Source organism: Hippoglossus stenolepis, chromosome 11 (genome assembly GCF_022539355.2).
Source record: "Hippoglossus stenolepis isolate QCI-W04-F060 chromosome 11, HSTE1.2, whole genome shotgun sequence".
NCBI classification, from domain to species: domain Eukaryota; kingdom Metazoa; phylum Chordata; class Actinopteri; order Pleuronectiformes; family Pleuronectidae; genus Hippoglossus; species Hippoglossus stenolepis.
Window position 1 is genome coordinate 13,179,502 of NC_061493.1, and position 15,590 is coordinate 13,195,091.

The following is a 15,590-nucleotide window of genomic DNA, read 5'->3' on the forward strand; positions in this document are numbered from 1 at the left end:
GCGGTTACTGAGGTCAAGAAGAAACCGACAAAGTTCTTGATGTGAATCATTGAAAGAGAGTTAAGTGACTGAGTAACTTTTGTGAACTTAACCACTGCGGATCAGAACGTTTCTCAGCTTGAGCAAAGCTGCTTTTTAACTGGGACTCTGTCAAAATAAAACCATGACACAAACACTCAGAGTTAGCAATATCATTTAATCTTTCCCCCTCAGCTTAGAATCACTGTTGTACATAAGTTACACTTGTTTTCTCAATTTCACAGGTTCATTTTTTTTCTCTTCAAACTTCCAGTTTGACCTCCCTCTTGTATCAAACAAAAAAAGCAGATTGTATTATACAAAAATGCAAACCAATTTTCACACAGTGAATTCTCTTACAAAGTCATAAAATGGCGTAATAATGGCTACATCCACATTGGAGGAAGATAATTCTAGACATTCCTTAATGGAGTATAATATACATATAAAAACTTCTTTTTTCTTGCTGAAATCTAACCTGTACCTTAATTTAAGAGATATTTTACAAGGGAGTAATCATATAAAAAAGCCATTTGCGAATTTTCCCCCAGAAAGTCAGGGAATAAAATGTGAGCCTCAAACAGCAGTAACAGAGTTCAATGGTCAAAGGTGGGAGTGGAGGGATTAACTGGTGGTGTAAATTTGGGCGAGTGGGAGCAGTTCCCCTCACAGACAAAAACACAGCAGGTTGAAATGAAACTTTTTTTTTTCTTCTACCTAATATATACGAAACCACCCCATAAGTCAAAGTACGTCAGTTCTGCTAAGCTAAAGGTGTCTCAGGCTCATTCAGACCTGCACTCACCCATCAGGTAGAGTCGACATTGTGATAGTTTTGGTTGACTTGCACTTTAAGAGCGAATGAGAAACATATTGAATTAACACCAATAAATGTTGCCAATTCATTGCTAACCCCCATTTCTCTCCTTTTACGAGTCATTATATTAAGTTTATGACAGCGGAATTAAGCTCGGCTGTCGATTTTGTGAGAATAGTTGTCAAGAAGGAAAAAAAAAAAACTATTGTGTAACTGTCGCTCAGACACTCCTGTATCTCCCACGCATTTGACTACACCTCTGGGCAGATGATGCATTCAAGACTGTAAGACTTGCAGGTAGGTAAATTCACTCAACTATTACAGGAAGAAAAAAGAAAGAAGAAAACTACAAACCCTGCTAGGTCGACAGCATTTCCTTAAAAAAATAATAACTTTAACATCTTTTTTTGCAAACCTTTAGAGATTTGCGATATTTGCATTGTTGGTGTTTTGTTATGGTTTACAAAAAGGGGGGCTGGGCCGGCTAGAGTCCATCTACGTGACTCTGAATAATGCCAATTCAGTGTAAATTTTGAGGTCATCTCATGCTCCTGAAGCAAAAAAGATAGGGGAGCATTACAAGAGGATTTAAGGCCAACCTTTCATTAGAGACTTCCTGAATATCCTTGAGGGGTTGGGAGGAGGGGGGTGTGGGAAAATAAACCCCAACACTTTTCTAATACCTCAACACTATCACCCAGTACAGCACACTTTGAAGGGTGGAAAAAAACGTAAGTCAGGGTACATTTTCTACAATACAATCTAGCACACACAAAACTTCTCCATAAATTTTCCAAAGTTACAGAATTTTTGTCTTCTTTGGAAGCATAGTCTATAAAGAACATCTTTGTTTGAACACAAACGATTAAGTGAAAACACATCAATGCGCACAGAAGTCCTTCGTCTGGGAAAGGATAAAGTCTGTGTTGGCAGCCAGTGGACAGAAAACAAATCAAACAAAACAAAAAAAAAACTTTTTGCTGATTCTAAGTAGAGATCATTTAATATAAATGCTGAGCGAGTAGAATAAGAGGTGGCACGTTAATAGTGCTTTAGTATATTAATGTACGTATACATACTCATATGTATAAGTGAGCTGTGTACCTAAACAATAAATGTAGCAAGAAAAACCAGAGGCTTGAAGTGTGGTTGGTAAACTAAAACAAAAACAGACAGCTGCTATCAATGCGCTACTGGAAGAGATGCTCCTCAAGCAAACCAGATGAGGACGACGGGCACAAAGTGATTTGTGTCTTTATTGAATTGATGACTGATCAGTAATCAGGAATTTGTCAGTTTCTCAGTACCCCTTGTCCGACCGCACCGGAGGCCCAACGTTAAAAATAGAACGACTTGACCCAGAGCATCTCCTCCATCCTTACAACCGTTCAAGCACAAGGGCTCTTTTGCTCTCATCAGAGCTGTAAAAATCAGTCATGCTCATTGTTTACAGAAGGCAGAGAGCTCTGTGTTGAGCATCAGCGGTAAACAATTTGCATGATGGGGAAAGAGGAATAATCTTCGGAGTGGTGGTGATGTTGACAGCAAGTTTTGAAGAGACAAACGTGTTTAAGTGAGCAGGATTATTGTGCTAACCAATAAAGATGCTTAAATATATTTAATAAAATACCAATAATTAAATGTTGGGTTCATTTTGTTTACCCCTCAGTAACCAACGACTATTATCTAGTATCCTCAGCTGTAAACATAATTCTATATGTACTGTGCAGCTAAAAACACTACAACAGTATTTTTTAACAGTATAATTGATCATTCAGGACAGAGAGGGATGTTCATCCAGCTGAGCTATTGGTGCCTTCACTAGTTAAAGCTTCACCCACCAAAATCATAACAACGCAAAGCATGAAAAAATATAACAAAACTCAACAAAAGACACAAGGGAAGGCAACTTCATAGAAGTTAGGAGAACAAATGACAAGATAATCCCAATGGGGAGGCCTTTTGTGTGGCAAGATGAGATGCTCTGAGGAGGGGAAAAAAAATCTTAATTTATTTACCCCTGACGTTATAAAGTCAAGATTACACTCATTCACCTGACTCCTGAAGCAGAAAGATGTACTCCACCCCTTCTCCTCAAAAAAAGACAAAAACTTATCTGAGCATGCTGTGAAATATTACATAACACAAACAGCCAAGACTGAATGCAGTCCGTCGGAGCAACAGGAGAAAGGTGTTGTAACTAACACATCAAGTCAGACTATAACCAAAAGAAGCACTGGTTGATTTCCCTCATAGAAAACTTGTGGAAAGCTTGTTATCAAAAAGGACTTGTTGCAATCTTTAAAACAGAATGCTTTGATTAAATATAGAATATACTGCCTTCAAGTATGAAACAGACGTATGATGTGTTCATAAAATGCACTAATAAAAAAAAATATCATACTTCTGCGGCCAAAGGTGAGAATTAGAAACACCTTGCATCTCCATTTTCCGGTGAATACTGGTTGAACGTCATACTGCTTTTCCCTCCTCAGAGCATCTGGATCAGAGCCACCACGTTTTTTTTTACGATTCTGGGGGTGAGCACCAGGTGACACACATCTGCTGTTTTTTACAAAACCGTCACACATCATGAGACTGTGAGAAGAGAAGTTCCTCATAGTTCATGTGATGCGATAGTGCTTGTGGATTTTTCTCCTCTGCGTCTAACCGTTTATTTACATGTATGCTGGGACAACTAAACAAAAATCTTAATGTGGGGAGGATCAATCAAATACTTGACAACATTGTTGTGTTGAAATAGGTCTGAAGTTACGATAATATTATCAACATCACCACCATTTTCCCTTCCTGGTTTATCTATTGCGAGCCTTGTTAATCTAAAATCCCAGTACAAAAAAAAGAAAAAACAAACACACGAGAAATGTTATCATATGCCCTGGTTTCCAGGCAAGGAAAGTCATTAAAAAAAAGCTCATTCACAGAACAAAAAGAAAGAAAATTCATATCACGGCAGATACTGCTCATCTTCTAAATAGAATGGGTGTATGTGTGCCTGTGCATGCTTTTCAATCGAGCATTTTGAGTGTGTGCATGTGTGCGTGTGTGTATGTGTGTGTGTACATGTGTACTGCCTAAGAGCAGGAATGGACGACGCCATTCTTCTGCATCTCTGAACCTGTGGAACCTGGGTCCGAGCACAGGCTCAGACCCGACGTCTTGTTGGTCAGTGACAGCATGGACCCGCCTACTGCACTTTCTTGCAGACTGCTGGAGCCGTTCGACACCTCGCTGAGAGGGGGACAAAGGACCAGAGTGAAAAGTGGAAAGACGCTAGGCTAATTCATGGAATACACGTATATTCAGGAACCATAAACATATTTATTTTCAAGTGTGTGCACACTCACCCAAGAGCCAGGGAGATTTCTTCCAGAGTCTTGTGCTCTGGTTGTCCATTCTCTGTAGGTTTCATCTTGTACTGCTGAACATCATGTGCCACCTGGTTTTCCTGGTTTGGAAATACACAAAACATGCTTAGTTGCCATTATTGTAGCAAGTATATGCACTTCTTTGAAGTATCTACATGGTGATTTAATAATTTATTTGTATAATGTATATTGTCTGAAGATTAAGATATAAGACATTACAGAACATCCATTTGACGGGTATCCATACAATTACTTCCCCTTAGAACAACTTCCCTCTGCATGCATGGTTGGACTGTACGGTTTCCCCTCTCCTTACCATAGCCATCTCTCGGGTCCTTTTGCCGATCTCTCTCTCCACCTGGTGGAGCTCCATGCTTAGCTGTTCACTGGAGATAGCTGATCCAGCTGCTCCCCCTGCTGGCCACTTGGCCTGTTGCTGCTGAGCTGCCGCTGCAGACTGGCTCTGGCAGGGCTGTACAGACTGACCTGCCAATGCACTGGCCTCCCTCTGCAGCAGTAAAGAGTTATTGGCAGCCTGTGATAGGGAAACGGGAAATTAAATGAATGAGTATGCAATCAGAAAACTTCTGGCAATAGAAGAAATACAGAACATATATATTTTAGTATTAAGTAATATAGTAATATATTGAGTCAATAAACACATTTGATATTGACTTAGCTGCATGACACTAACTGCATTTATTATTGGCCACAATTATCATGTTAAATAATAGCATGTCTACAAATACATTCAATATCAAGTAATTTTCTCTGGAATTCAAAAGTCTTTTTTAAATGAATTTCAGTATATAAAAAAAAAGGAAATTTATCCTATTTATCAGTCCCTTAACAAATTGGGATGCATGTTACAAAGTTATAAGATGTTACTTTTTAAGATGTTACATTGCAAGACTGCACAGAAATTGATTGAAATAGGTTAATTATAAAATGGCAACATCATAAAGGACAGAGTTCTGTATTTCGCACACCTTTGCAGGTTCTGTTAGTTAGAGAGCATACACACCTCCATGCTGTGCATCTGGGTCTGTTGGTTGATCTGCTGGTTGACCTGCTGCAGCTCGATTTTTAACTGCTCTCTGTCTGTGGCTGCCATAGGCATGCTGTGAGGGTGACATACAGGTAACTACAGTCATCTTAGACCATCCAAGACCACAAAACCACATAAATAATAAAATACTACTACTAAAAAGATGAGAAAAGAAAAAACTAATTTAGGCCTCACCGCTCACTGAAGTGTCCCTGAGAGGAGGAGCCAGTCTGGTGGGAGGGGTAAGAAGCTCCACCCCATCCTCCATGGCTTCCATACGAGTATTCTGCTGTTTGCGAGGGGGTAAAACTGGTTGTCAGAAAGGTTTTCAGGACAAACTTAAGTTATTAGGTAACAGTTAAAGTTATTACAGAATTGGTTACTATTCAAAGATATCCAGTTTGATAAAAGTCCACCAGAAGTGGCTAAGCTAGCGGACGTTAGCATTTCCGACGGTCCCTGAATGTTCATAGTCGGCGGACAGCGGACATTTAGGCTTAAAACTTGGTGTAAATGACCTCGTTTTGAGTCGAATTTGAATGTCGAGGCTTCAGGACACTCATATGATACCACACGAGCAGTATGGAGGCATTTTATGTTTTCTTTCTGTTGTCTTCTTTTTACGTCTGAAGAGGGTTCACTAATTTTCTTTAATTGTATTGGATTTGGCTGCAACACTGTTTACCAATGTCACGGAGGCATAAATACCCGACTTAGATAAATTACAGATATAATATACAGGTATTGCATTCCTTCTGATGCAGACAGATTGACTGTGTTTAATGGTCAGGGTTAACAGGTCGTTTTGCACATGCTTTCTTACCTGGCATGGTCATATGTTTAGAGTTCGGGTTCTGGGGAGTGGAGGCCATAGCCTGCACAGGGCCCACGGTCTGGTAGCCCGTCTTCGTGGTGCGGGAGATGGCACCAAAACGTGACACAGTGGGCTGAGGACCAAATGGGATGATGGGGTCATCGTCCTTGACTTCTGCACCCCTCCGAGGAGCCTCTAGCGATGGATCCCTCAGACCCTTAGCCTCCACGTTCTGATAGAAACAAGGAGACAAATTCATAAAGAGAGAAGAGGTTATGATATGGGGAAATCTGAGGAAGAGGCAGATCGAACAACAAGTTCCCTGTGGTTAAACGAACATTGTTTTGCAATAAAACAAAAAGTAATGCAGAACAAAAGCACTGACGTTGACTGATTTAAGTTGGTACAACAAAACAAGCTAAAACCGTATAACTATTATAACTATTACTACCTCAATCCTTAAGTCAGATACTATACATTATTGCCCCGCATTTCAACACTCACTCATTCTCAACAGGATGACTATGCACCCAAGAGTTGAACATTTTCCACATATGTCTACCTGGGAAATACTGATTTGGTTATGATGTTAGCCATCTGAACTCACCATTATCTCCATGGTACCAGAAACCATAACATCTTTGGGTTTGGCATCCTTTGTGCCAATGTAGGAGCCAATGGTTTCACAAGACCAGGGAGAGTACTGCCCTGCGTAGTCAGGCTCTCTGCATTTCCCAATGGTTTTGGAGTTCTCTTCACCATACTGCAGACAAAACATTCAGAGAGAAGGGGCTGTCAATAACATTTACATGCATTCACAGTTGACCAATTAATTTGACTATTCACTAAAATGTCACGTGCACTTAGTGTGTGTACGATATGAACCAGTGTTAAAGACATATGAAATTCACTGTGTACCAACCTCAGGAGGGTAGTCGCTGGGGAAGGGATGAGAAAGAGCGGGAGAAGCAGCAAACGGTGGAGGGGAGATGACCTTCCTTTCCTCCAGCTGGGATAACAACTCCTGTCGACGTCGGTGCAGATAGTCCAGGCTTGGCTGTTGACCACTATATGATGGTCCCTGAGAGAGAGAGAGAGAGAGAGAGAGAAAGAGAAAGAGACCGTTATTGCTGCTGAACTGCTCACAGTTATCTTAGGTTTACAGTTAAACTATTTGCCTTCATTGCTTTGGATCATCATGCTACTTTCAAAACTCAAACTATCTCATCCTACTCACCCTGACATAAGCCCTCATGGGTGGAGCCTGGGCACCTGGTGGATAATAGCCATCTGGTGGGTATCTATCCCGGGCAGTGGGCTCCTGGTGGTAAAGTGAACCTGCCTGTCCAGCTGATGGCGGAGGAACATCATGAGGGGCAGGACTCATCCTGATCAGGTTATCCCTCTGCGATGGGTAAGGCTGTGGGGGAGGTGGTGGACCGGGGTAGTGACCATGGCGACCACGATCATACTGTGGAGGGTGAGGGTAGGAGAAGTTTTGGCCAGAATGAGGGGCCTGATAGGGGCGCTCTGGAGGGCCATAGCCAGGGTAGGGGTCCTGGTAAGGGGGTCCTGACTCACTAGGGGGAGGAGGGTTACGGATGTAATCCCGAGGAACATATTGTGGTGGTTGCTGGTAGGGGTACCCTGAGAGATAAACAGCAGAAGATAATTAACATCACTTTGACTTTTATAAATACTGTAAGAATAAAAATAAAAAAGAAATACAGCAAGTTTTCATTATTCCTACATACAGGAGCACAATATACATTATTTAGTTTACTTGACCCTTACCTGTGGGGTACTGCGGGGGGTCATACTGAGAAGCAGAGGGTGGTGGGCGGCTGTCATAGCACATCTCAGGGACCTGCTGCTGAGAGTATACTGGAGAACTTCTAGGTACCACAGGCATGTGCTTCACCCCAGAAAGGTGGTCTGCTGGCATCCTTGAATGGGACATGACATGAGGTGGCAGAGGCATACAAGGTTTGGGCCCAGGGTCCATGCTGTGGGAAGAATGAATTTAGGCTCATAACTAAAATATTACAAGGTGTGAAAAACATTTCAGGATGCGTTTAACCCTGCTTTGGTTAATACCTTATAGGTAATTCTATTTAATAACCTTAACCATTTAACTAGTTACAAGAAACACAGTGCCATCAGCAGGCAAATAGAATAAAAATCTGCAGGTGTGAAATGATATGCATATGAAAACATCCTTACATAACATTGTTATATAATACATTTACATAATTGTTCTTGATATGAGATAGCAATATGATAGGTGTGTTTTCTGAGTATCATTTAACATGAAGTGATTAAGAGTTATCATTTTTCATTCTTGCATGGGAATATATTCTTCTAGTTTTTTATCTATTATGAGCTAATAACAAACAATATTTTGGTATTGTTATCATATTCCTGTATGTGTAAGTATTTTATAGTATGCGTTAGTGTGTTCTTTCCAGCATGGAGTTATTTCCATAGGTCTGATAAATGTGAGCCTGAGTGCTTACAGATATTGAACAGTGGCCTGTTGTTCAGCTGCCAGTTAAATGAATGCAGGGAGATTATGGAACACTATACTCACATATCAGGTGGTGATCCAGGCGCACTGGGAATCCCGCCATCCATCTTGATGGGTTTACGCAACAGTTCATATGGGACTGCGTCAGTGCTGCGAGCGATGAGCTGTGGCAAAGAGGGTGCAACGCTGCCATTGGGGAGGGGGGAAGGCTTCCGGGTCACTGCTACATCAAGAGGGAGGCCATCATCTGGCATGAGCCCTCCTGGGCCCGGGAGGCGTGTGGCCAGACGCTTGTTCATCTTACGATACCTGATAAGTGTAAGAGACAGTAGAGTTTATTAGAGATGCTGTTGCGTTTTCGGATGCAGGACAAAGGGGACAATGGTTTAAACTATACTGTTCAACAGAATTTTAAATGTAAATAAAGCTTTATGTTGATATTTGTCACACTCACTTCTCCAGTTCTTCCTGAGAGTGAGCAAAGGTGCAGCTGGCTCCACGGGGACAGCCTCCTTTCTGCTTCATGTCACGACACATGTATGTCTTGTACTTGCTGTGCTGAGGAGGCTAAAAACAGACGGTATCAATGAAATAGAGAACACCAAGTGTTTTTGAAATATCACAATTTATTTCACAGCTATTCTCATGTTCAAGTGGAAAAACTGACCTGTTGAGGATCAGCTCCTTTCTTGCTGTGGTTCTGGATGAAGTCCACCAGGCCATGCACCACTGTCTTCACTGCTACCAACCCCTTGTCGAGCTGCTCCCATGTAGGAGGGGGGGCATCTGTGGAAAGAAATGATGATATAAGGACGTATATAGCTATGAATATTTCAAACTACGCTACTTAAATAGATAAACCTAAATAAACTGATGTCAATGGATACCAACCACTGCCCTTGACCTCATTACCAGATACTACCTGGTGTTTGGTGTTTTAATTTGAACTCAATTGCACATGGCAGCAAAAAGTTGCATTAAATTAAACATTTTATCAATTTAAACCAAGAATCCTGAAGTCAGCTTGTTTCTTACCAGGACTGGGGTCGATGTTGGCCAGTAGTTCCAGGTGGGGTCGCAGCCTGTTGAGGTTGGCTGGGTCACCAGTCCTCTGCAGCGCAATCGTCAGCTCCTGGACACTTTGAGCAAAAGATCCAGGTGTCTGCAGCTGCGCCAGATGAAGAGCGATGGAGAGTAAGTGCTTTAGTAGGATAAGGGCTGTGAGAATTCATATATATTATGTAGAAAACTCCCTTTCTATATAGAATTGTTGATCACATAATCAATTTTTTTAATCAAAAGTGTGTATATGAAAGCAAACATGCTATAAAAACAAACACATTTACCTATCTTACTCACCTTATCTATAATAGATTGCATGTGTGACTTGTGAGACTGATCTCCATATAACAGAGAGGACCACTGGTCAGGTGCAATCCGCAGCCCTCCCTCCATGGCAATCTGAACAATCTGAGAGTCGTGCTCGCGCCGCAGAGCCTCGTAAGTACGGAACTCCTCTTTAAGCTGCATCAGGGATGAATCTTCATCGCGTTTGGTCACCTAGGTAACCATAGGCAAAGACGTTAGTTTTTACTTAATTTGTTTATGTTTTGTACAAGTTTTTCTTGATTGAGCTGTAGTCTTAGTTCTGAAATAAAAAGTCCATGTTAGTTTTAGTTATATTAAGCAAACCTTACTGTTTTTCATCAAAGCAATTGATATTGTACTTGTAGTCAATACCAGGAAAATATTTTTTTGTCAAACTTAAGCAAACTTAAACTTTTAATCAGTAAATAACTAAGAATCAAAACAGACTTAATTCAATCTTCTGCATTATGTGCTATGCATTGTAATTACCAGTATAGACCAAATTTAGCCATCAGTGACGTACTCAAATCGTCCTGACAAGTGTTTGTCTTAAGTAAAACAATCAAATGTACCTGATTGGACTGGAGACTTTCAGTGAGACTAAATCTCCATCTGTTGTAAAAATGTCCCACTATTGTGAGACGCTGCTACATCATGTTACAATACAGCGTTCGGCAGTTGGCTTCATATGGCTTTCAATAGTAAAGAGTTATTTAATATCTTAATGTTAAGTTATCTCCAATCAGTGGTGCACCTTAAGGCGACTCTTCAGGTTTGTGGTTTTCTTCCTTGTCATTGTGTAGCTGCAGAATACTTCACAGTACACACTTCTCAGTTTCTCCTGGTGGCATGTTCTACACTCTGTCTAGTACCGTTTTAAGTATGCTGGTGTGCAGAATCTCCCGAACAATGATTCAGGCACGCAGGAGGAATAATGTGCAGTGTTGCCATTCAATGACCTCATAGTTTAAAAGATTGCTATAATCTTGTCTCCTCTTAATTGTCAAAGAAAATGACATTTTGAGAAATCCAAACTACATTTTAGTCTGATCTTATTTCATCAACAATTCTGCATGTTTAAATACAGACAACCAAATTAACACTATTTTAGATGCATTATGCTGCTGAATTAATGATATTTAAAAGTAGTTATCTAGACAGTTAGGGTCACTTTAATATTGGACCGACAGTGTCCATTGTGAAGAAGCAATGCATGACCTACACAATTTCTCATGAAAATTACAGAGATTGCTTCAGGTTCTCCGCAGCAGACATACCTTGAAGCAGGAGGCCCTGTAGAGGAGTTGCACCACATGCCCTATACTAGTTTTAGAGGCCTGTGGGAAGCGTGGTTCAAGCCTCTGGACTACAAAGAGAACTAACACCTTCCTGGACAGAGCAGAACCATCCTCTAAAGCAAGAAGAACCAACTTCAGAGCTTCCTCTTGCATTGCTGGGGGGAAGAAAAACACAAACAGAAAAATCATGAGTTACTGTTGCCTGTCAAAAAGAGCCAGAGGCCAGTGTTCACTGACTTCATGTGGAATACTTCTGGGCTCAATTCACTGGACAGGTTACGGAAAACATTTTACCTGGGCCAAGAAACTGACATCCCCGTGCACGGACAGCGGCCCACAGGTTGGAGGAGAGCTGCTGTGGATTCTGGTGCTGCAAGATGAGTTCGGTGACAGTTCGCTCACCAAGAGAGCGGGCAGCTCTCATGGCTCTGACACGGCCCTCCTCTTCCACCAGTTGGCAGTGGACCAGAGTTACCAGTTTCCTCTGCATGGGTCGACTCAGGATGCTCTGGGCCGTGCTGCTCAGACCCACACCTGGTGAGAGATTATATAGGACCACAGGTAAAACCAAGGAAATAAATACAGAAACAATCCTCCTTCACATTATGATGTCATAAATTACATGAACAGCAGAATAATATATTATACTATATATATATATATATATATATATTATACTATATATATATATATATAGTATACTATTTTTTATACCTCTGACTAATGACAAAGCCAATCAAGTGATATCTTCTTTGTTTTTAAGAAGTGTCACGTTAAAACTTGTTTACAAGAAGAGTACACTTAAAGATGTGTGACATCATATTAACAACTTCGTCCGTGTAAATTTTCACATGGCTCAATACAATGTTTTCAAAAATGATGGTCAGAGTGGAAATCACTGTTAAGTTTTTTCGTAACTTCAGTTTCCTTTTTTCCAGCATGTGATTAACATACAGAAAAAACTAACTTGCATGTCATTTTTGAAAAAGGAACAAGGCCATGTTCATTAACAGTCTCCTGGCAACAGTGTTCTCGCGTCTGAAACCAATTGAACACCAAGGCTACTGGGCACTTGCTGACTTACCATGTTGAAAACAACCTCCAGAGTTGGATCATAACACGAAGGAAGAAGACACTATGTTGGTAACCGGCATGTAATTGTATTTGTGTAGTTATACCTCTGGTGTTGCTGAGGGGTTTGAGATAAAGGGCCAGCTCCTCCACACACTGCCTGGCCTCCTCATAATGCTGCGAGTCCTCTGGACTGGTAATCAAGGCAACTGGTTGAGCCTTAGGAACCTGCAGCAGAACACAGCAGGGGGAAACCATTAGGACAACCATGGGCAAAAGCTAAAACATTTATGTTCCCTATATCTATTAGCTTTATCCGCTTCTGTCATTTACACATGCCTAAGATACTATTTCTTAACACTTGACCATTATATTATTATGTAATTACTCTGTGATTTTTCTGTAATGACACAATACTACAGTAAAATATTTATTTTCCCTGGACCACATATACATTACACTCAGAGCCAGAAAATCTGATTGACATTATAAGAACCATTATATTATACTGCAAGCTAATGTTCCATTCTCTGAATATTGTCCATGCTTGTACAAATGCACCTATCCTGGTTAACAATGCAAAAAAAAGCACAGATGAAGGAATTTCACATCATATTATTTCACACTTAGTAGTAGGAAGTCATTTTTTTATGCTTTGCAATTTCCAATTCAATTAACCAGCAGGCATCCAATGAAACTATGAAAACAAGTACCACATTTTAGATCATTTAACTTAATACCGACAGAGATGAAACTGTAGCTCTGAGGTCTGCCGTATGATAATTGAGGTTATTTTCATGAATGACAACAGACTTTAAACGGTGATAGAGAACTGTCATTACAAGTCCTATTTTCATCAGAGCATAACTTGATTGGACATTGTAAGCTACTAACATGTATTAGCAAAAATAAACAAGACACGACTATATCTGACACACTACACTAAGGTGTATCCATTATTATGTGGTGAATGCCGGGAAACTTGGTCAACGACACACCAGTAGCTGAGCCTCACCTCGTTGGTCACACACTGACTTAAATACCATATAGCTTTACTAACTACAAGCAGGAAATCAACAGATTTTAAGTCATTGCTCAATAGTGCAAGTTACAGAAGGAATTTACAAGCTATGTGCACATCATGTTAAAAGCCATTGTGCAACACTCAAATATAATCCATACACAGCTACTACTGAGACCATCATATCGTCAAGGGATGGTATCTTAAATGTATTCCATTACACAAACACGCCCATGAGTTATTATCCTTAATGATGAGTTTGCATCAACAAAGTCTCTGCGGAGATGTTTTCAACCGAGATCTGTCATAAACACGTGTACTAATACACAGAAGCACATGACTTACCTGGCCTCCAACCAGTTGCAACAGGGCTGTGTTGACAGGCAGCTGCTCGATGTCTGTGCTGATGGCTGTCTGGTCAAAGGGACAGGCCTTACGGTGCAACTTGTTCAGGCACATCTTGCAGACAGTGTGTCCACAACCCAAGCTGATGGGCCGACGAACAGTCTCCTCAAATGTCTGTGTGCAGATCGGGCACAGCAGGAACTCCGTCCATTGTGGTGCTTGCACTGGCATGGTTGTATGTTGATGGGGCAAGTGAGTGTGTAAATATAAGTAAGCTTTTACACAGAGGAAAAAAATATAATAATAATAATATATATGTATATATATATATGGAAGATTCCACTGGAATCAAGATTTTTTCTTCCGAACTCAATCGTTCTTAAATGTCCTCACACATTGTGGTTTTTGGATCACATTGCGTGATGAATACTGTGGAGAAAAAAAAGAAGAGCATTAATTAAAATTGTGCAATCAACATTCACCAGTTTTAAACAGATTGGCAAGCGAGTCAAAATGCAGCTTTAGAACCAGTTTCCCAGCAGTAAACTGGCTTTGTCTATGGGGCAGTGGGATGGCACCGAGGTTTCTCGTGGAACTGCTGATACTTAACTACATTAAAAAAAAACACTCATAATCCAAAGTTTATTTGGCTTTGAATATTCGGTCAGTCGCAACACAAAGTAAATTAAAAAAGAGAAACCGGAGGTGACACGACACATGTTTCTAAAAACGCACGGATGAAACAAGCGACGGAGAAGAATCAAAACAACTGATGTGTGGCCTACTCGCAAGAGCTGGGATCCACTATGACTATGGACAAAGGGTCCTGAAGAGGCTAACAACCAGGTCCCTCAGCGCTAACGTGATAAGAAGCTATCGTTTGCTACTAGCGTTGGTTTAACATTATGCTAACACGAAACTATAAATACTTCACCTATTTGAGCAAACTGGTTTGCTAACGTAACAGTAGCCGTAATATCGTCTGATTGAACAAGCATCAACGATTTAACAGATGTGAGCTTGGCTAGCATGTAGTTGATAACGTTAGCTTACTTTTAGCGAGCTAGGCTATGGGTGGCTAGTTCGCTAGGCTGGCTAGCGAGCAAACGTCGTCTGATTAAAACAATACTATTGTTTGGTGGTGACTTATTCATTAGTCTTAATGCAGCTGAGGTTGTGAATTCACGACACCGCTTAGAACAGTAGCTCCAGTTCCGTGTGTTGGTCGAGGAAACCCTAGCCTGACGTGAAACACTGACACTGGAAAGCGGAGCCGCTTGACTCGCTACGGGGAGATTATGTAACGCTAGTACCCGAAACTACCGAGCAACACAGCTGTCAGGAAAACGTGTGTATTTCCCCCGGGTACATTCATTTCCGCGCTGTGCTAATTAAACACTGGTAGAAATGTGGTGTTTTGGTCCCTTTGTGAGAAGCAGCGGACACAAATACACCTCGGGACTGAGCACAGAAAGCTAACAGGCTAGCGGAGATCCCGTACTCCTCCCTGTAGCAGCGGTTAGCTTGTTAGCTAGCCGACTGCCGTGCTAGCATCAACTAACCATAGCTATGCGTCATTAACGTGAGTAAAAGCCAACACGCGGCCTCTAATGTTTAGTTTCCTCCGGTAAAATCACATCCACACTGGCGATGCTACTCACTCATTCCAAAGGACTTGGAAGATTTTCATCCTTTTTCACAAAACCGCTGCGATATTTTCTTGCCATGTCGACTGTGCAGCTTGGCTGCTGCCGAGGTTTGGGGAGGGTGTCAACTCGACAACAGAGTCGCTAGCCGGTTACAGCTAGCTGGGCAAAGTGCGTGTGCGCGCGCGAGTCTGTGTGTGTGAGTGAGTGTGTGTAGACGTCGCCCTC

The 15,590-nt window shown here is 41.2% G+C and overlaps 1 protein-coding gene across 2 annotated transcripts; it reads right to left on the reverse strand.

Moving 5' to 3' along the window:
- Positions 1-176: 176 nt before the first annotated feature.
- Positions 177-15,540, reverse strand: rc3h1b (ring finger and CCCH-type domains 1b). 2 transcript variants are annotated; one of them, XM_035169885.2, is made up of 20 exons: positions 15,378-15,540; positions 13,717-14,145; positions 12,458-12,578; positions 11,574-11,813; positions 11,259-11,434; positions 9,973-10,173; positions 9,649-9,781; positions 9,281-9,399; positions 9,068-9,180; positions 8,677-8,922; positions 7,881-8,092; positions 7,324-7,733; positions 7,009-7,167; positions 6,694-6,849; positions 6,096-6,318; positions 5,468-5,558; positions 5,249-5,345; positions 4,541-4,759; positions 4,204-4,304; positions 177-4,087 (listed from the first exon to the last, which is right to left on the reverse strand). In XM_035169885.2, exons 2-20 carry the CDS (start codon positions 13,945-13,947, stop codon positions 3,931-3,933), a joined length of 3,405 nt encoding a protein of 1,134 aa, XP_035025776.1. In that variant the 5' UTR covers positions 13,948-14,145; positions 15,378-15,540; the 3' UTR covers positions 177-3,930. The 2 variants fall into 2 exon arrangements, with proteins under 2 accessions (XP_035025776.1, XP_035025774.1); XM_035169883.2 differs by having other exon boundaries at positions 5,468-5,561.
- Between the last annotated feature and the right edge of the window lie 50 nt (positions 15,541-15,590).

Coding starts and splice junctions, on each gene's coding strand:
- rc3h1b (XM_035169883.2), bottom strand. CDS start 13,947: ATGCCAGTGCAAGCACCACAATGGACGGAGTTCCTGCTGTGCCCGATC. Junction 9,400..9,648: donor CAACATCGACCCCAGTCCTG/GTAAGAAACAAG, acceptor TTCTTTCCACAG/ATGCCCCCCCTCCTACATGG. Junction 9,181..9,280: donor AAGGAGCTGATCCTCAACAG/GTCAGTTTTTCC, acceptor GTCTGTTTTTAG/CCTCCTCAGCACAGCAAGTA.